General features: G+C 43.2%; 1 protein-coding gene across 1 annotated transcript in view; it reads left to right on the top strand.

Annotated features, from left to right (window-relative positions):
- The window catches only part of LOC129848141 (serine/threonine-protein kinase Nek11-like), a 50688-nt gene extending 30288 nt beyond the window's left edge, over positions 1 to 20400 (top strand). Inside the window, exons 3-6 of the mRNA XM_055915613.1 lie at positions 2342 to 2507; positions 17266 to 17384; positions 17601 to 17665; positions 19391 to 20400. Of these exons, the coding sequence (XP_055771588.1) occupies positions 2342 to 2507; positions 17266 to 17384; positions 17601 to 17665; positions 19391 to 19521 (481 nt within the window). The 3' untranslated portion in view covers positions 19522 to 20400. The remainder of the gene's footprint in view (positions 1 to 2341; positions 2508 to 17265; positions 17385 to 17600; positions 17666 to 19390) is intronic.
- Positions 20401 to 21816: the final 1416 nt, after the last annotated feature.

Genomic DNA, 21816 nt, shown 5'->3' with positions numbered 1-21816 from the left:
CCAAAGACCCAGAAATCCTGTCCTGTCCCTCTGTACTGACCAAAGACCCAGACATCCTGTCCTGTCCCTCTGTAATGACCAAAGACCCAGACATCCTGTCCTGTCCCTCTGTAATGACCAAAGACCCAGACATCCTGTCCTGTCCCTCTGTACTGACCAAAGAACCAGACATCCTGTCCTGTCCCTCTGTAATGACCAAAGACCCAGACTTCCTGTCCTGTCCCTCTGTACTGATCAAAGACCCAGACATCCTGTCCTGTCCCTCTGTAATGACCAAAGACCCAGACATCCTGTCCTGTCCCTCTGTAATGACCAAAGACCCAGACTTCCTGTCCTGTCCCTCTGTAATGACCAAAGACCCAGACATCCTGTCCTGTTGGCAATTACATCTCAGGGCCTACACAATTAGTAGCAGGCTAATGACAGCCTCTGTGTGTGTGCGTGCGTGTGTGTTCTTACGTGCATGCGTACATGTGTGTGTGTACCCAGGACCAGACAGGGGACTGGAGAAAACATACATTTTAAATGATCTGTCTGAATGACGTTCCCTGTCCCTGTCCAGAATGATAATTGGGGTCAACTTACGTCTATTGCCAGCTTTTCACATTTGCACTCCCTAATACTCTATATGGATATATGGGCGGCAGGTAGCCTAGTGGTTAGAGCGTTGGGCCAGTAACCGAAAGGTTGCTAGATTCCCGAGCTGACAAGATAATAACCTGTCGTTCTGCCCCTGCACATGGCAGTTAAAACATCTTATGGCTGCAGTCCCGGTAACGGGACCGATATGACAACAGCCAGTCCAAGTGCAGGGCGCCAAATTCAAAAACCAGAAATCTCATAATTAAAATTCCTCAGACATTCATGTGTCTTATATCATTTTAAAGGTAATCGTGTTGTTAATCCCACCAAAGTGTCCGATTTCAAATAGGCTTTTCAGCGAAAGCACAACAAACGATTATGTTAGGTCACCACAAAACCAAAATAATCACAGCCATTTTTCCCAGCTAAAGATAGCTACACAAAAAACAGAATAGAGATAAAATGAATCACTAACCTTCGATTATTTATCAGATGACACTCATAGGACTTCATGTTACACAATACATGCATGTTTTGTTTGATTAAACTCATATTTATATCAAAAAATCTGAGTTTACATTGAGGCTACAAGATTCACTAAATGCAAAAACATCAAATGACTTTGCATAGCCCATCGTTTCAACATAAATACTCATCATAAATATAGATGATAATACAAGTTATACACATTGAATTATATATATACCTCTCCTTAATGCAACCGCTATGTCAGATTTTAAAAAAACTTTACGGAAAAAGAATTATATAATCTGAGACGGCGCTCAAAAGTAGCATACCACAACTGCAAAAATGGCGTCACTATAAACAATAAAATACATGATAAATATTCCATTACCTTTGATGATCTAGATCAGAAAGCACACCAGGAATCCCAGGTCCACAATAAATGTTTGTCTTGTTCGAAAAAATCCGTTATTTATGTCCAAATACCTTCTTTTGTTAGCGCGTCTGGTTTACATATCCAAACGCTAATTCTGGTCAGTGTTATAGACAGAAACTTAAAAATGTGATATTACCGGTCGAAGAAACATTTCAAACTAAGTACTGAATCAATCATTAGCATGTTTTTAACATATAGCTTCGATAAAGTTCCAACCGGAGTATTTGTTCTTGTCTGCGTGAGCAATGGAACGTCAGTGTCTTGCATGAAGAAAAAGCATGTTCAGGAAATGGCTGCTTGATGGACACCTGACTGATTCTGCTCTCATTCTCTCCCACAACATCATAGAAGTCTCGTTGGAATTTCTATTGATACATCTAGTGGAACCCCTAGGCAGTGCAACATCATTCATAACTCAATTGGATTTCTTAAGGGACTCTGGTGAATACAGACAAGCTCAGATTTCTGACTCCCTGTTTTGATTTCAACTCAGGATTTTGCCTGCCAATATGAGTTCTGTTAATCTCACAGACATAATTCAAACAGTTTTAGAAACGTTAGTGTTTTCTATCCGATACTAATAATATATGCAAATATTAGGAACTATGACTTAGGAGTAGGCCGTTTGAAATGGGCACCTTTCATCCAAGCTACTCAATACTGCCCCTTCAGCCATAAGAAGTTTTTAACCCACTGTTCCTAGGCTATCATTTTAAATAAGAATTTGTTCTTAACTGACTTGCTTGGTTAAATAAAAAATAAAAAGAACTTGCTACTACGTACATGTGTTGCCCATTTTGGAAAAACCCCTTACTATGACCTTTCTCTCTCCTCTGCCCTCTGACCTTTGATCCCTAGTAAGGTGCTGAAGGAGATCCCTCTGGGGGACCTGCATCCTAACGAGACGGTCCAGGCATCCCAGGAGGCTCAGCTCCTGTCCCAGCTCCACCACCCAGCCATCATCACTTTCTACAGCAGCTTTCTGCATAGAGACTCCTTCTGCATTATCACTGAGTACTGTGAGGTAGGACTGGCCACAAATATCCATTTCTTTGCACTTAAGGCCTAGATCTTTGCCTTTAAAAGGTGCATAGCTGAAAAGGGGCGATCTGATTGAATCATGGCCTAAGTCAAATACGTGTTGATAAAGTGCTGTTTTTTTTTTTATGAGGGCATTTCAAATCGTGAACGGGCCCCTGAAAGAACATAAATGATTTTAGTGAGTTTTTTTGAAACCTCTATGAATTCTCTAATTATTTCTGTTGTTAATTTAATGTTTTGTAAACCTGGCATGTCTCCAGATCTCTTGGAATCTTTTGTGCTGTTGCATTCTCATCCACAACCTTGAATAACACATTCACTCTCGAGTTCCCTCTGTCAGCTGGACTGGCATCAGGTCAGGGCATCAACCATGCAGTGAGGAAATATTCTCCGCCATCGGTTTTCAGTTTCCTCGTTTGACCTTGGGCAGGGATCGTGTGTACCTTGCCACTGCATTATCAGTTATTATTTTCTGTCAGAAACCTGTGAAGTGGATTTATGGTTCTGACTGTGGTGGTTTAAAGCGTAGCTTGGTCTCTTAACCTATACTTCACCCCAGGTTGTTTCTCATATATTCAGAGCCTGGTGTTATACAGTAATGGCCAACAGCTGTTTTACCGATATTATTATATTTTCCCACTCTCTCCAGAAGATTAAAAATACATTTAAAAAACAGTCCAACACAGAGCCTTCATCTTTCTATGGTCCGTTGCTAGCTGTCTACCAGGGCTAGCCTATTACCCCCAGCTGTTAATAGTCAGGTTTAAAAATGGGAAAAGTTAGAAGTAGAAACTTGGTTTCACTGAAAGGTAATTCATGAAAATAAGACAACAAACATTAACCTTTACAGGATTGGTGGGGCCCCCTCGGTACGGTTGAGCTAACGTAGGCTAATGTGATTAGCATGAGGTTGTAAGTAACAAGACCATTTCCCAGGACATAGACATATCTGATATTGGCAGAAAGCTTAAATTCTTGTTAATCGAACTGCACTGACCAATTTACAGTAGCTACCTTGCTATTGTTTGAGGAGAGTGCACAGTTATGAACTTGAAAAGTTATTAATAAACCAATTAGGCACATTTGGGCAGTCTTGATACAACATTTTTAACAGAATGCAATGGTTCATTGGATCCGTCTAAAACTTTGCACATACACTGCTGCCATCTAAGTGGAAAAATCTAAATTGCGCCTGGGCTGGAATAATACATTATGGCCTTTCTCTTGCATTTCAAAGATGATGGTACAAAAAAACAAAAAAAACATGTATTTTCTTTGTATTATCTTTTACCAGATCTAATTATATTCTCCTTCATTCATTTCACAGTTCCACAAACTTCAAAGTGTTTCCTTTCAAATGGTATCAAGAATATGCATATACAATTGAAGTCGGACGTTTACATACACTTAGGTTGGAGTCATTAAAACTTGTTTTTCAACCACTCCACAAATTTCTTGTTAACAAACTATAGTTTTGGCAAGTCGGTTAGGACATCTACGTTGTGCATGACGCAAGTAATTTTTCCAACAATTGTTTACAGACAGATTATTTCACTTATAATAAATTTTATCACAATTCCAGTGGGGCAGAAGTTTACATACACTAAGTTGACTGTGCCTTTAAACAGCGTGGAAAGTTCCAGAAAATTATGTCATGGCTTTAGAAGTTCTGATAGGCTAATTGACACCATTTGAGTCAATTGGAGGTGTACCTGTGAATGTATTTCAAGGCCTACCTTCAAACTCAGTGCCTCTTTGCTTGACATCATGGGAAAATCAAAAGAAATCAGCCAAGACCTCAGAAAAATAATTGTAGACCTCCTCAAGTCTGGTTCAACCTTGGGAGCAATTTCCAATCACCTGAAGGTACCACGTTCATCTGTACAAACAATAGTACGCAAGTATAAACACCATGGGATCACGCAGCCGTCATACCGCTCAGGATGGAGACGCGTTCTGTCTCCTAGAGATGAACGCACTTTGGTGTGAAAAGTGCAAATCAATCCCAGAACAACAGCAAAGGACCTTGTGAAGATGCGGGAGGAAACAGGTACAAAATGATCTATATCCACAGTTAAACGAGTCCTATATCGACGTAACCTGAAAGGCCGCTCAGCAAGGAAGAAGCCACTGCTCCAAAACCGCCATAAAAAATCCAGACTATGGTTTGCAACTGCACATGGGGACAAAGATCGTACTTTTTGGAGAAATGTCCTCTGGTCTGATGAAACAAAAATAGAACTGTTTGACCATAATGACCATCGTTATGTTTGAAGGAAAAAGGGGGAGGCTTGCAAGCCGAAGAACATTATCCCAACCGTGAAGCACGGGGGTGGCAGCATCATGTTGTGGGGGTGCTTTGCTGCAGGAGGGACTGGTGCACTTCACAAAATAGATGGCTTCATGAGGAAGGAAAATGATGTGGATATATTGATGCAACATCTCGAGACATCAGTCAGGAAGTTAAAGCTTGGTCGCAAATGGGTCTTCGAAATGGACAATGACACCAAGCATACTTCCAAAGTTGTGGCAAAATGGCTTAAGGACAACAAAGTCAAAGTATTGGAGTGGCCATCACAAAGCCCTGACCTCAATCCTATAGAAAATTTGTGGGCAGAACTGAAAAAGCATGTGCGAGCAAGGAGGCCTACAATCCTGACTCAGTTACACCAGCTCTGTCACGAGGAATGGGCCAAAATGTCACGTTCCTGACCTGTTTTCTCTTGTGTGTGTTTAGTTGGTCAGGGCGTGCGTTGGGGTGGGCATTCTATGTTATGTGTTTCTATGTTTAGGTTCATTGTCATTTAGCCTGATATGGTTCTCAATCAGGGACAGGTGTTTTATGTTTCCTCTGATTGAGAACCATATTAAGGTAGGTTGTTCACACTGTTTGTTTGTGGGTGGTTGTCTTCCGTGTTTGTGTCTGTGCACCACACGGGACCGTTTCGTTTGTTCGTTCGTGTAGTCTGTACCTGTTCATGCGTTCTTCGTGTATATGTAAGTTCTCTAGTTCAGGTCTGTCTACGTTCGTTTATTTGTTTTGTAGTTTGTTGAAGTATTTTCGTGTTTCGTCTTTACTTTAATAAATATCATTATGTCATATCACAACGCTGCGCTTTGGTCCAATCCCTACTTAATTAACACACTCCTGAGTGGGCCCTTGTTGAGGGTTAGCGTGGCGGATGTGTTGTTGCCTACCCTCACCACCTGGGGGCGGCCTGTCAGGAAGTACAGGATTCAGTTTCAGACGGTAGTGTTCAGTCCAAGGGTCCTGAGCTTAGTGATGAGATTTGTGGGCAATATGGTGTTGAACGCTGAGCTGTAGTCGATGAACTGTATCCTCACATGGGAGAGGGCAGTGTGGAATGCAATAGAGGTTACGTAATCTGTGGATCTGTTGGGGTGGTATGCAAATTTAATTGGAGTGGGTCCACACACAGAGAGAGAGAGATTTCATTATCAGTGAGAAGCTTTCCTGAGGGGATGAGAGTGTGAGTGTGTGGAGAGGTGTTCAGCAGCAACATTAAGACATCTGGAGGTCTGATTACTGACCACTAGACTGCAGACATCTGGAGATCTGATTACTGACCACTATACTGCAGACATCTGGAGATCTGATTACTGACCACTAGACTGCAGACATCTGGACGTCTGATTACTGACCACTAGACTGCAGACATCTGGAGATCTGATTACTGACCACTATTCTGCAGACATCTGGAGGTCTGATTACTGACCACTATACTGCAGACGTCTGGAGATCTGATTACTGACCACTATACTGCAGACATCTGGAGGTCTGACTACTGACCACTATACTGCAATGTGGATGTGGACACCTGCTCGTCGAACATCTCATTGTCATGCTGAAACAGAACGGGCCTTCCCCAAACTATTGCCACAAAGTTGGAAGCACATAATGGTCTAGATTGTCATTGTCTGCTGTAGCAGATTTCCCTTCACTGGAGCTAAGGGGCCGAGCCCGAACCGTGAAAAACAGACGCAACATTATTCCTCCTTCTCCAAACTTTACATTTGGCATTTGCTGCAGGAGGGACTGGTGCACTTCACAGAATAGATGGCGTCATGAGGAGGGGAAATTATGTGGATATATTGAAGCAACATCTCAAGATATCAGTCAGGAAGTTAAAGCTTGGTCGCAAATGGGTCTTCTAAATGGACAATGACCCCAAGCATACTTCCAAAGTTGTGGCCATCACAAAGCCCTGACCTCAATCCCATAGAAAAATTGTGTGCAGTACTGAGAAAGTGTGTGCGAGCAAGGAGGCCTACAAACCTGACTCAGTTTCACCAGCTCTGTCAGGAGGAATGGGCCAAAATTCACCAAACTTATTGTGGGAAGCTTGTGGAAGGCTACACGAAACGTTTGACCCAAGTTAAACAATTTAAAGACAATGCTACCAAATAATAATTGAGTGTATGTAAACTTCTGACCCACTGGGAATGTGATGAAAGAAACAAAAGCAGAAATAAATAATTCCCTCTACTATTATTCTGATATTTCAAATATTTAAAATATAGTGGTGATCCTAACTGACCTAAGACAGGGACTTTTTACTAGGATTAAATGTCAGGAATTGTGAAAAACTGAGTTTAAATGTATTTGGCTAAGGTGTATGTAACCTTCCGACGTCAACTGTGCTTGCTTCAGGTCATGAGCTACAGGGAGTTAGATTTGGGTATGTCATTTTAGGCGAAATTTGAAAAAAGGGTCCAATCCTTAACACCTGCTCTTTCCATAACATATACTGACCAGGTGAATGCAGGTGAAAGTTAAGATCCCTTGTTGATGTCATTTGTTAAATTCACTTCAATCAGTGTTGATGAAGGGGAGGAGGCAGGTTAAATTGTTAAACTTTGAGACAATTGAGTCATGGATTGTCTATTTGTGCAATTCAGGCGGTGAATGGGCAAGAAAATATTTAAGTGTCTTTAAACGGGGTAGTAGGTGCCTGGTGGGGGGTGGGAGGGGTGCAACTCAATATTAGGAAGGTGTTCCTAATGTTTGGTATACTCAGTGTATATTTCAACATAGCATGTCATTGTTATTCAAGGTAGAACAAATGTACAGAATTGTCTACACACACCTTATTCAATACTGCATTATCACAGCATTAAAATGGGACTATAGAAGACCACAGATGTATGATCTTAATTTGATCACCATGTTGCAGGAGAACTTTCCAGGAAATGTAAAATGTGTAGTGTGTTTTTAAAAATACTTCTGAAGTTTGTAATTTCCCCTTTGAAATGTCATAGATGTTCCTTTATGAAAAATGTATCAACCCCTACAAAAATGTCCATGAATAATAATCACATAATTCACATTTCCTGTTGCTGCAGGATTATGTTCCTGCTGTAGCAAACGGGCTCAAATTAAGATCCTACATGTGTATATGGTTGTTTTGATCCTGTCATGCACTTATCATGTTATAAAGTCATGGCTTCGTGATTTTCTTATATAACACCATGGCTTGGAATCACTCCATACAGCGCTAACATGATTACATGGTCACTGTGGTTCCCTACACTAGAGCAGCACACCTCTCTTCAAACTGTAGCCCTCTAGGTGTTCCAAGCTAGAGAGAGGTCACGGGGGAATGTCTGAAGTGTCAGAGCATGGAACAAGTGATTGATCTGTGCCCCCTCCTTCTCCGCCCCCCTTCTCTCGCTCTCGCTCTCTCTCCATTTTTCTTTTCATCTTGTCAAAGTGTTTGCTGTATAGATTACAACAGGTAGGGGTCCAGTCCTCCAGTCTTTCTCCTACTAGATTACAGCTGTAGGGGTCCTGTCCTCCAGTCTTTCTCCTACTAGATTACAGCTGTAGGGGTCCTGTCCTCCAGTCTTTCTCCTCCTACAGTAGAGTACAGCAGGTAGGGGTCCTGTTCTCCAGTCTTTCTCCTACTAGATTACAGCAGGTAGGGGTCCTGTCCTCCAGTCTTTCTCCTACTACAGTAGAGTACAGCAGGTAGGGGTCCTGTTCTCCAGTCTTTCTCCTACTAGATTACAGCAGGTAGGGGTCCTGTCCTCCAGTCTTTCTCCTACTAGATTTGGTATTTGGTATTTTATTAGGATCCCCATTAGCTGTTGCAAAAGCAGCAGCTACTCGTCCTGGGGTCCACACAAAAGATGAAACATGACATAATACAGAACATTAATACAGTTGTGGTCAAAAGTTTTGAGAATGACACAAATATTAATTTCCACAAAGTTTGCTGTTTCAGTGTCTTTAGATATTTTTGTCAGATGTTAATATGGAATATTGAAGTATAATTACAAGCATTTCATAAGTGTCAAAGGCTTTTATTGACAATTACATGAAGTTGATGCAAAGAGTCAATATTTGCTGTTTTGACCCTTCTTTTTCAAGACCTCTGAAATCCGCCCTGCCATGCTGCAAATTAACCTCTGGACCACATCTTGACGGATGGCAGCCCATTCTTGCATAATAAATGCTTGGAGTTTGTCAGAATTTGTGGGTTTTTGTTTGTCCACCTGCCTCTTGAGGATTGACCACAAGTTCTCAATGGGATTAAGGTCTGGGGAGTTTCCTGGCCATGGACCCAAAATATCGATGTTTTGTTCCCCGAGCCACTTAGTTATCACTTTTGCCTTATGGCAAGGTGCTCCATCATGCTGGAAAAGGCATTGTTTGTCACGTCACCAAACTGTTCCTGGATGGTTGGGAGAAGTTGCTCTCGGAGGATGTGTTGGTACCATTCTTTATTCATGGCTGTGTTCTTAGGCAAAATTGTGAGTGAGCCCACTCCCTTGGCTGAGAAGCAACCCCACACATGAGTGGTCTCAGGATGCTTTACTGTTGGCATGACACAGGACTGATGGTAGCGCTCACCTTGTCTTCTCCGGACAAGCTTTTTGCCGGATTCCCCAAACAATCGGAAAGGGGATTCATCAGAGAAAATGACTTTACCCCAGTCCTCAGCAGTCCAACCCCTGTACCTTTTGCAGAATATCAGTCTGTCCCTGATGTTTTTCCTGGAGAGAAGTGGCTTCTTTACTGCCCTTCTTGACACCAGGCCATCCTCCAAAAGTCTTTGCCTCACTGTGCGTGCAGATGCACTCACACCTGCCTGCTGCCATTCCTGAGCAAGCTGTACTGGTGGTACCCCGATCCCGCAGCTGAATCAAATTTAGGAGACAGTCCTGGCGCTTGCTGGACTTTCTTGGGCACCCTGAAGCCTTCTTCACAACAATTGAACCGCTCTCCTTGAAGTTCTTGATGATCCGATAAATGGTTGATTTAGGTGCAATCTTACTGGCAGCAATATCCTTGCCTGTGAAGCCCTTTTTGTGCAAAGAAATGATGACGGCATGTGTTTCCTTGCAGGTAACCATGGTCGACAGAGGAAAACAATGATTCCAAGCACCACCCTCCTTTTGAAGCTTCCAGTCTGTTATTCGAACTCAATCAGCATGACAGAGTGATCTCCAGCCTTGTCCTTGTCAACATTCACACCTGTGTTAACGAGAGAATCACTGACATGATGTCAGCTCGTCCTTTTGTGGCAGGGCTGAAATGCAGTGGAAATGTTTTGGGGGGATTCAGTTAATTTGCATGGCAAAGAGGGACTTTGCAATTAATTGCAATTCATCTGATCACTCTTCATAACATTCAAGAGTATTTGCAAATTGCCATCATGCAAACTGAGGCAGCAGACTTTGTGAAAATTAATATTTGTGTTATTCTCAAAACTTTTGGCCACGACTGGAGACAAGAACAGCTCAAGGACAGAACTACATACTTAAAAAAAAGGCACACTGGGACTACATATCAATGCAGGTCAAATAGGGGAGAGGCATTGTGCCGTGAGGTGTTGCTTTATCTGTTTTTTGAAACCAGGTTTGCTGTTTATTTGAGCAATATGAGATGGAACAGAGTTCCATGCAATAATGGCTCTATATAATACCGTACGCTTTCTTGAATTTGTTCTGGATTTGGGGACTGTGAAAAGACCCCTAGTGGTATGTCTTGTGGGGTAAGTCTGTGTGTCAGAGCTGTGTGTAAATTGACTATTCAAACAATTTGGGATTTTCAACACATCAATGTTTCTTATAAAAAGAAGAAGTGATGCAGTCAGTTTCTCCTCAACTCTCAACCAATCATCAGTCATTTGGGTTAGTGCAGTACATGTTGAGTGCCCTTCTCTATAAGCATACTGAAAGTCTGTTGTTAATTTGTTTACAGAGAAATAAAGTTGTATTTGTTCAAACACAATTTTTTCCAACAGTTTGCTAAGAGCTGGCAGCAAGCTTATAGGCTTATAGGTCTATTATTTTTTTATATATATATATATATATATATATATATATATATATATATATATATATATATATTTTTTTTTTACAAACATTTGGGTAGCGGAACTACTTTAGCTTCCCTCCAGGCCTGGGGACAAGGACTTTCCTCTAGGCTCAGATTAAAGATATGACAGATACATCAAATCAAATCAAATTTTATTTGTCACATACACATGGTTAGCAGATGTTAATGCGAGTGTAGCGAAATGCTTGTGATTCTAGTTCCGACCATGCAGTAATATCTAACAAGTAATCTAACCTAACAATTTCAAAACAACTACCTTATGCAAGCACATAAGTGTAAAGGAATGAATAAGAATATGTACATAAAAATATATGAATGAGCGATGGCCGAATGGCATAGGCAAGATGCAGTAGATGGTATATTGTACAGTATATACATATGAGATGAGTAATGGAGGGTATGTAAACATTACATAAAGTGGCATTGTTTAAAGTGGCTAGTGATACACTTATTACATACATTTTTACATTATTAAAGTGGCTAGAGATGAGTCAGTATGTTGGCAGCAGCCACTCAATGTTAGTGATGGCTGTTTAACAGTCTGATGGCCTTGAGATAAAAGCTGTTTTTCAGTCTCTCGGTCCCCGCTTTGATGTACTGACCTCGCCTTCTGGATGATAGCGGGGTGAACAGGCAGTGGCTCGGGTGGTTGTTGTCCTTGATGATCTTTTTGGCCTTCCTGTGACATTCGGTGGTGTAGGTGTCCTGGAGGGCACGTAGTTTGCCCCCGGTGATGCGTTGTGCAGACCTCACTACCCTCTGGAGAGCCTTACGGTTGTGGGCGGAGCAGTTGCCGTACCAGGCGGTGATACAGCCCGACAGGATGCTCTCGATTGTGCATCTGTAAAAGTTTGAGTGTTTTTGTTGACAAGCCGAATTTCTTCAGCCTCCTGAGGTTGAAGAGGCGCTGCTGCACCTTTACCATGCTGTCTGTGTGGGTGGACCAATTCAGTTTGTCTGTGATGTGTCCCCCAGAGGAATTTAAAACTTTTCACCTTCTCCGCTACTGTCCCGTTGATGTGGATAGGGGGCTGCTCCCTCTGCTGTTTCCTGAAGTCCACAATCATCTCCTTTGTTTTGTTGACATTGAGTGTGAGGTTATTTTCCTGACACCACACTCCGAGGGCCTTCACCTCCTCCCTGTAGGCCGTCTCATCGTTGTTGGTAATCAAGCCTACCACTGTAGTGTCGTCTGCAAACGTGATGATTGAGTTGGAGGCGTGCATGGCCACGCAGTCATGGGTGAACAGGGAGTACAGGAGAGGGCTGAGAACGCACCCTTGTGGGGCCCCAGTGTTGAGGATCAGCAGGGTGGAGATGTTGTTACCTACCCTCACCACCTGGGGGCGGCCCGTCAGGAAGTCCAGGACCCAGTTGCACAGGGCGGGGTCGAGACCCAGGGTCTCGAGCTTGATGACGAGTTTGGAGGGTACTATGGTGTTAAATGCTGACCTGTAGTCGATGAACAGCATTCTTACATAGGTATTCCTCTTGTCCAGATGGGTTAGAGCAGTGTGATTGCGATTGCGTTGTCTGTGGACCTATTGTGGCGGTAAGCAAATTGGAGTGGGTCTAGGGTGTCAGGTAGGGTGGAGGTGATATGGTCCTTGACTAGTCTCTCAAAGCACACTTCATGATGACGGAAATGAGTGCTACGGGGCGATAGTCATTTAGCTCAGTTACCTTCGCTTTCTTCGGAACAGGAATAATGGTGGCCCTCTTGAAGCATGTGGGAACAGCAGACCGGGATAAGGATTGATTGAGTAGATTACAGCAGGTAGGGGTCCTGTCCTCCAGTCTTTCTCCTACTAGATTACAGCAGGTAGGGGTCCTGTCCTCCAGTCTTTCTCCTACTAGATTACAGCAGGTAGGGGTCCTGTCCTCCAGTCTTTCTCCTACTACAGTAGATTACAGCAGGTAGGGGTCCTGTCCTCCAGTCTTTCTCCTACTACTGTAGATTAGAGCAGGTAGGGGTCCTGTCCTCCAGTCTTTCTCCTACTACAGTAGATTACAGCAGGTAGGGGTCCTGTCCTCCAGTCTTTCTCCTATTACAGTAGATTACAGCAGGTAGGGGTCCTGTCCTCCAGTCTTTCTCCTACTAGATTACAGCAGGTAGGGGTCCTGTCCTCCAGTCTTTCTCCTACTAGATTACAGCAGGTAGGGGTCCTGTCCTCCAGTCTTTCTCCTACTAGATTACAGCAGGTAGGGGTCCTGTCCTCCAGTCTTTCTCCTACTAGATTACAGCAGGTAGGGGTCCTGTCCTCCAGTCTTTCTCCTACTAGATTACAGCAGGTAGGGGTCCTGTCCTCCAGTCTTTCTCCTACTACAGTAGATTACAGCAGGTAGAGGTCCTGTCCTCCAGTCTTTCTCCTACTACAGTAGATTACAGCAGGTAGAGGTACTGTACTCCAGTCTTTCTCCTACTACAGTAGATTACAGCAGGTAGAGGTCCTGTCCTCCAGTCTTTCTCCTACTACAGTAGATTACAGTAGGTAGGGGTCCTGTCCTCCAGTCTTTCTCCTACTACAGTAGATTACAGCAGGTAGAGGTACTGTACTCCAGTCTTTCTCCTACTACTGTAGATTAGAGCAGGTAGAGGTCCTGTCCTCCAGTCTTTCTCCTACTACTGTAGATTAGAGCAGGTAGGGGTACTGTACTCCAGTCTTTCTCCTACTACTGTAGATTAGAGCAGGTCGGGGTACTGTACTCCAGTCTTTCTCCTACTACAGTAGATTACAGCAGGTAGAGGTCCTGTCCTCCAGTCTTTCTCCTACTACAGTAGATTACAGTAGATACGGGTCCTGTCCTCCAGTCTTTCTCCTACTAGATTACAGCAGGTAGGGGTCCTGTCCTCCAGTCTTTCTCCTACTAGATTACAGCAGGTAGGGGTCCTGTCCTCCAGTCTTTCTCCTACTAGATTACAGCAGGTAGGGGTCCTGTCCTCCAGTCTTTCTCCTACTAGATTACAGCAGGTAGGGGTCCTGTCCTCCGGTCTTTCTCCTACTACAGTAGATTACAGCTGTAGGGGTCCTGTCCTCCAGTCTTTCTCCTACTACAGTAGATTAGAGCAGGTAGGGGTCCTGTCCTCCAGTCTTTCTCCTACTACAGTAGATTACAGCAGGTAGAGGTCCTGTCCTCCAGTCTTTCTCCTACTAGATTACAGCAGGTAGGGGTCCTGTCCTCCAGTCTTTCTCCTACTAGATTACAGCAGGTAGGGGTCCTGTCCTCCAGTCTTTCTCCTATTACAGTAGATTACAGCAGGTAGGGGTCCTGTCCTCCAGTCTTTCTCCTACTACAGTAGATTACAGCAGGTAGGGGTCCTGTCCTCCAGTCGTTCTCCTACTACAGTAGATTAGAGCAGGTAGAGGTCCTGTCCTCCAGTCTTTCTCCTACTAGATTACAGCAGGTAGGGGTCCTGTCCTCCAGTCTTTCTCCTACTACAGTAGATTACAGCAGGTAGGGGTCCTGTCCTCCAGTCTTTCTCCTACTACAGTAGATTAGAGCAGGTAGGGGTCCTGTCCTCCAGTCTTTCTCCTACTACAGTAGATTACAGCAGGTAGGGGTCCTGTCCTCCAGTCTTTCTCCTACTACAGTAGATTAGAGCAGGTAGGGGTCCTGTCCTCCAGTCTTTCTCCTACTAGAGTAGATTACAGTAGGTAGGGGTCCTGTTCTCCAGTCTTTCTCCTACTACAGTAGATTACAGTAGGTAGGGGTCCTGTCCTCCAGTCTTTCTCCTACTACAGTAGATTACAGCAGGTATGGGTCCTGTCCTCCAGTCTTTCTCAAAAATATCATGGTGTACAAGACACCTGTCTGATTGGCGCCTGTCTGAGTGGACTGATCCATTGTGGAGGCCGTGGGGATGGCACAGTCCATCAGCTTAAGAGATGTGCTACTGAAATTGTGTATGGTTATATTATGTAAGAACCATGGTGCAACACAAATCAAAATGATATTATTTTATAACAAATGCTCTTTCTCCCACGTTGGATAGTGGTTACTGTCCTGAAACACATCAGGTTCTGAAACACATCAGTGTGCTGTTGAATTTGCATTTTTTTCTAGACCATGTTGCTATGTGCATAATAGCAAAGTTAACCCGCATATTGGCGTTGAGAACAATGCGGCCGAGGCAGCAGAGGAGTTAGGAGATGAGAAAACAGCCTTACTTGTCTAAGAAAAGTGAGGAGAGAGGAAACCCCAACTTAATTAAGTCTATAATCAACAGCCTAACTGTTAAATGTGCCTGGCTTTGTAAATCTTCCATATATATCTACAGAAATAACACAGATCCTGCTTCTGTTGTCTGTTTGACTGTTTGTTTAATAGCCTACTGATTCTGTGAGCAATAAGCCTTACGCAAACCACAAGTCGGATAAACAATTCCACAAATTCGTCTGTTTTTAATCTTTGCTATGCTGTAATAAAGGTTTTACACTTTTTTTCATTAGACCAGCCTCTCTGGCATTATTTATCATTTATTTAATGTTGTTTACTCTGTTCCAAATTGTCCCCAAAATTATATTTATAATAATATAAAAAAAATAACCCTCCTTTTTCCTTGATCTCCTTCTTGTTGTTATTATTACTATTATTATGATCAGCATTATTATAATAATAATAAGTCATGTCATTATCATTAGTAGGTTTAGTATAGCAGCCTTGTATAACCACCATCGAGCTCTAGGCCTAAGAGCGCCTCCTGTTTAGTCTTAATACTGTGACTTACTGAGGCCTTAGGCCTACATTTCAACACTTATATAGGCTACTCCAATAAATAGGCCTAAACTCCCCCATTGCGGAAATTGCGTTCTGAAAAAATGTGACTGTTTTTAGTCTTTGCTGTAATAAAGGCTTTAAAAGAAAAAGAAAGAAAATTGTTACAATAGACTCTCTATTACGCTTGTAATTTATTTGATGTTGTTTACATTGTTCCAAATGGTAAGAAATGTTGTAGTGTCATCTAACAGCACCTGTTTAACACACATAATATGCGTGCAGCACTTGCTCCTTACCTCCTTTTTCTTGATCTGCAGGATTTTCCACAACTTGTCAAATTTATTCCTCACATCTCCACTCCCCTTTTACCTCCTGAGCCACCAGTAAACATTCTCCCGTATCGAGTTTGTTTGTCACATCCTGTGCATCCATTTTGCTGTCATGCGTTACGGTGTTCAGAGTTTGTTATAACCAGTTTATTGATGTGATTATGATGTGCTGTAGGTCAGGCCCTATTAGTCACGTGCATGCGATGCATACATGTGTCACGTAAAGAGAGCAAGGGTCGAGGGAATAGGGAATGTTTTTCCTGAACAAATTAGGAATTTCGGTAACATACCTTTTCAGTCAGAAATGGCTGTAGTTATGTTGCAGCAACACGGACAGCACAATACACACTGTTGATGTTCTGTGGTGGTCACTGCAGCAGGGAGGAGAGAGAGACAACGGGTGCTTTTTTTAACACAGCGCAGCAAGTCTGATCCAGGAGGCATAATCAAATCAATTGCGGTCGGACTCCCTCTAGTCATTTCTGTGTCTTAATGATTTAATTAAATAGTTCGCTTAAAGCATTTTTAGCCGGGGACAGCCCTATCTAACACAGATGCAGCTTATGTTGTTCCATCACCCCCCATATACATACATAATAGACTTTTCCCCACTACACAGAAGCTCAGATGCATGCAGGCATGCTCGTAGGCATGTACATACACACACACACACACACACACACACACACACACACACACACACACACACACACACACACACACACACACACACACACACACACACACACACACACACACACACACACACACACACACACACACACACACACACACACACACACACACACACACACACACACACTGTCAGGGCATCATAACCTACTCAGTGCTTCTCAGAATGAACCAGGGAGGACATTACCCGTCCCACACCCCCACAGTTCCATTAAGAAGTTCACTGGTGCTGTTCTGTTCTCTCTGGAAGTCCCATTAGAGAGAATGAAGCTAGCTCAGATCTCATTCCAGCTTATCCTCACACACAGTTAAATGGTCACAATGGCAGCTGACAGAGGACCAATCTGTCTGGAGTGTAAAATAGAGACGAGGATTCAGAGCTTTCTTAGTGTTGATGCACTTAGCTCTTACTCTTAGAGTTGATGCACATTTGAATGGAAATTAATGAACTTATGGACGTATCGGAATGGGTATTTTGGAAAAGGTTTTCTACAATGTGTATCCACAATAGTGTGTTGGTGGGTGTGTGTGTGCATGCGCCTGTGTACGCGCCTGTGTAAGCTTGCATACATTTATTGTGATGTGGGTATCTGTATGAATATCTGAGTCTGTTGCTATAATACTCTATGCTCTAGGACAGGGACTTGGACTGTCATCTGGAGGAAGTGAGAGAAGCAGGGCAGAGCTTGCCTGAGACCCAGGTCACTGATTGGCTGATCCAGCTGCTGCTTGGACTCCACTACATCCATAACAGGTTCATACTGTATTTATACTTTTAAAGTCCAAGACTCCATTTGTCAAAAATTAAGAGTACATAAAGGGGAGGTCTAAGAACCACAGGGATCTAAACAAGGATATATTTTAAACTTCAAAGTATCATGATTGCATTGTGCAAGGTTTATTTCTTTATTGAACTCCTGCCTGTCTGCCTGTCTGCTGATGTCTGTTTGTCCTGCCTCCTCCGTCCCAGGCGTATCCTCCACAGAGATCTGAAGGCCAAAAATATCTTCCTGAAAAGGAACATAGTTAAAATCGGTGAGTTCCAATGCAGCAGGGGCCCATGGGAGTTTTTTTGTTTGTTTGAAATCTTTGCTAGTCCTTAAAAATGCAGGGAGGCTGTGTCACTCCTGTTAAATTCTAAGGCTCTCTCCATATGTCTGCGGCATACAATTATCTACAAAGGTAATGGATGAATTGTCACGACTTCCGCCGAAGTCGGGTCCTCTCCTTGTTTGGGCGGCGCCGGCGTTGCCAGTCTTCTAGCCATCATCGATCCACTTTTCATTTTCCATGTGTTTTGTCTTGTTTTTCCTCACACCTGGTTTCAATTCCCTCAATAATTTGTTGTGTATTTAACCCTCTGTTCCCTCCATGTCTTTGTGTGGGATTGTTTATTGTAAGTGCTTGTGCACGTGCTGTTTGGTGCGCGACGGGTTTTGTACCCAATATACTTGTTATTTTTATGCCGTGGGTTTTGCTATTAAACTGTTCCGGCTATTACTAAGTTCTGCTCTCCTGCGTCTGACTTCCCTGCCACCGATTACGCACCCCTTACATGAATACAAAACTGTTGAAAGTACACACAGTTTATACACAGCACACAGTTTATACACAGCACACAGTTTATACACAGCACACCATTGTTTGCTTACAAGATTTAGATTTAGATCAAATATGTAATTCACTTTAACAAATTAAGACAATAGAACTGTCACGACTTCCGCCGAAGTTGGTGCCTCTCCTTGTTCGGGCGGCGTTCGGTGGTCTACGTCACCGGTTTTCTAGCCACTACCGATCTATGTTTCATTGCCCATTTGTTTTGTCTTTATTGTACACGCCTGGTTTCCATTACATTATTATTTATTTCCCTATTTAACCCTCTGGTTCTCGCATGGTTTTGTGCGTGTTTGTCCATTGTGAAGTGTTCGCTATTATCTGTGAGCTGGAGTATTTTCCCTGCGTGGAATTTATTTAGTTTATTCGAGTAAAGTACGTTATTTACTCAGTTCTGTGTCCTGCGCCTGACTCCTTCCTACCCGCTGCACATTAACACTTGACAAGAACATAATAAGGGCATAATAATAAGGGCGTGCACTTTAATATGCTAATGGTTCAATTCCAAACAGAAAACTGTCTACTTTAATATGCTAATGGTTCAATTCCAAACAGAAAACTGTCTACTTTAATATGCTAATGGTTCAATTACAAACAGAAAACTGTCTACTTTAATATGCTAATGGTTCAATTCCAAACAGAAAACTGTCTGCTTTAATGTGCTAATGGATCAATTCCAAACAGAAAACTGTCTGCTTTAATGTGCTAATGGATCAATTCCAAACAGAAAACTGTCTACTTTAATGTGCTAATGGTTCAATTCCAAACAGAATACTGTCTTTCTTTCCTCTTCCTTTGATGACTCATCCTTGTCACTCGAAAGAGGACTGGATAGGGGAAAGCAATATGAAGGACACTTCTTTCAGCCTTTTTATTGTCCTTCTGTATAGTGCTCACACCCACCCCCCTGGTCCTTTCAGATGGGATCAATGAGGGCACAGGAAATAGGAACAGGTTCCAGTTTGGAAATAATCACCACATAATGCTTGATCAATTAATCTGCTTAAAGTCTAGATTTAGCATTATTAGGTCATATATTGTTGCTGTTTATTGTTCTTTGTTTTGTTTCCTACCTTATGCAAATTGCACTCTACAAATATAATATATGATTATTATTATTATAAGTGTTGTTCTTCCTCCGTTCAGGTGATTTCGGGGTGTCCTGTCTGCTGATGGGGTCATGTGACCTGGCCACCACCTTCACGGGCACGCCTTACTACATGAGCCCTGAAGTCCTGAACCACCACGGTTACGACTCCAAGTCTGATATCTGGTAGGAAGGTGGAGCAGCACACTGAGGCTCAAAGACAGAAAGGTCAAAGTTAGGTTAAAGTTCAAATGTAAAGAAAGGTAAGGTTAGATAGGTTGAACGGTGAGTGGACATGGACATTTATCTTGATGCTGCACTGTTTGTTTATGTGTGTAGTAACTTGCTTAACACTTGTAACGCTTGTTTTGTGTTGTGGCAGCCACCACAAGTTTTATTATGTGAATGTTGTCATGTTTAAAACTTTTAATGAAACAAACACCTGTTTAGAGCTCGGCATTTTGAAGATGAGTTCTTTTTTGATTCTCATTCCCCTCCGAACCTCAAGAGAGTTGTTGACATCCAGTTTCCTCCTCCGTCTCTCTGCTTCCTGCTAAGGCTACAGTGCTGAGCTCAGAATGCTGTGTAATGCTGTCACGTATCAAGGCAGACTCTCATTGTGAGATTTGGCTGACAGTTCCTGAGAACTTGCTACTCACTTCAAAGCAGTCCAGAAGGAGCATGGCTAAGAGGCACTTTGGATATGGACTGGAATATGTGATGAGTAATGAAGTGTAGAAGAGGGGTAGAAATGGATTCATGTATAATGATGAATGGAGTCGATACGGCCATTGGTCTGATCAGCAGGAGAGCATAAAGAACACCTTTAATACCAAGAGCGACTATAGATCCCTCATTTCTCACTGCAGTCTGAAGTGCAAGCATCTACTGAACTCAAAGTTCTTTGAAAAGAATGCAACAGTGTACATAGCTTCCTTCAGCACCAGTGGTAACTGTACATGGCTTCCTTCAGCACCAGTGGTAACTGTACATGGCTTCCTTCAGTACCAGGGGTAACTGTACATGGCTTCCTTCAGCACCAGTGGTAACTGTACATGGCTTCCTTCAGCACCAGTGGTAACTGTACATGGTTTCCTTCAGCACCAGTGGTAACTGTACATGGCTTCCTTCAGCACCAGTGGTAACTGTACATGGCTTCCTTCAGCACCAGTGGTAACTGTACATGGCTTCCTTCAGTACCAGTGGTAACTGTACATGGCTTCCTTCAGCACCAGTGGTAACTGTACATGGTTTCCTTCAGCACCAGTGGTAACTGTACATGGCTTCCTTCAGCACCAGTGGTAACTGTACATGGCTTCCTTCAGCACCAGTGGTAACTGTACATGGCTTCCTTCAGCACCAGTGGTAACTGTACATGGCTTCCTTCAGCACCAGTGGTAACTGTACATGGCTTCCTTCAGTACCAGTGGTAACTGTACATGGCTTCCTTCAGTACCAGTGGTAACTGTACATGGCTTCCTTCAGCACCAGTGGTAACTGTATATGGCTTCCTTCAGCACCAGTGGTAACTGTACATGGCTTCCTTCAGCACCAGTGGTAACTGTACATGGCTTCCTTCAGCACCAGTGGTAACTGTACATGGTTTCCTTCAGCACCAGTGGTAACTGTACATGGCTTCCTTCAGCACCAGTGGTAACTGTACATGGCTTCCTTCAGCACCAGTGGTAACTGTACATGGCTTCCTTCAGCACCAGTGGTAACTGTACATGGCTTCCTTCAGCACCAGTGGTAACTGTACATGGCTTCCTTCAGCACCAGTGGTAACTGTACATGGCTTCCTTCAGCACCAGTGGTAATTGTACATGGCTTCCTTCAGCACCAGTGGTAACTGTACATGGCTTCCTTCAGCACCAGTGGTAACTGTACATGGCTTCCTTCAGCACCAGTGGTAACTGTACATGGCTTCCTTCAGCACCAGTGGTAACTGTACATGGCTTCCTTCAGCACCAGTGGTAACTGTACATGGCTTCCTTCAGCACCAGTGGTAACTGTACATGGCTTCCTTCAGTACCAGTGGTAACTGTACATGGCTTCCTTCAGCACCAGTGGTAACTGTACATGGCTTCCTTCAGTACCAGTGGTAACTGTACATGGCTTCCTTCAGCACCAGTGGTAACTGTATATGGCTTCCTTCAGCACCAGTGGTAACTGTACATGGCTTCCTTCAGCACCAGTGGTAACTGTACATGGCTTCCTTCAGCACCAGTGGTAACTGTACATGGTTTCCTTCAGCACCAGTGGTAACTGTACATGGCTTCCTTCAGCACCAGTGGTAACTGTACATGGCTTCCTTCAGCACCAGTGGTAACTGTACATGGCTTCCTTCAGCACCAGTGGTAACTGTACATGGCTTCCTTCAGTACCAGTGGTAACTGTACATGGCTTCCTTCAGCACCAGTGGTAACTGTACATGGCTTCCTTCAGCACCAGTGGTAACTGTACATGGCTTCCTTCAGCACCAGTG

This window comes from Salvelinus fontinalis, unplaced genomic scaffold (genome assembly GCF_029448725.1).
Source record: "Salvelinus fontinalis isolate EN_2023a unplaced genomic scaffold, ASM2944872v1 scaffold_1009, whole genome shotgun sequence".
NCBI classification, from domain to species: domain Eukaryota; kingdom Metazoa; phylum Chordata; class Actinopteri; order Salmoniformes; family Salmonidae; genus Salvelinus; species Salvelinus fontinalis.
This window is presented reverse-complemented; position numbering and strand designations above follow the sequence as displayed.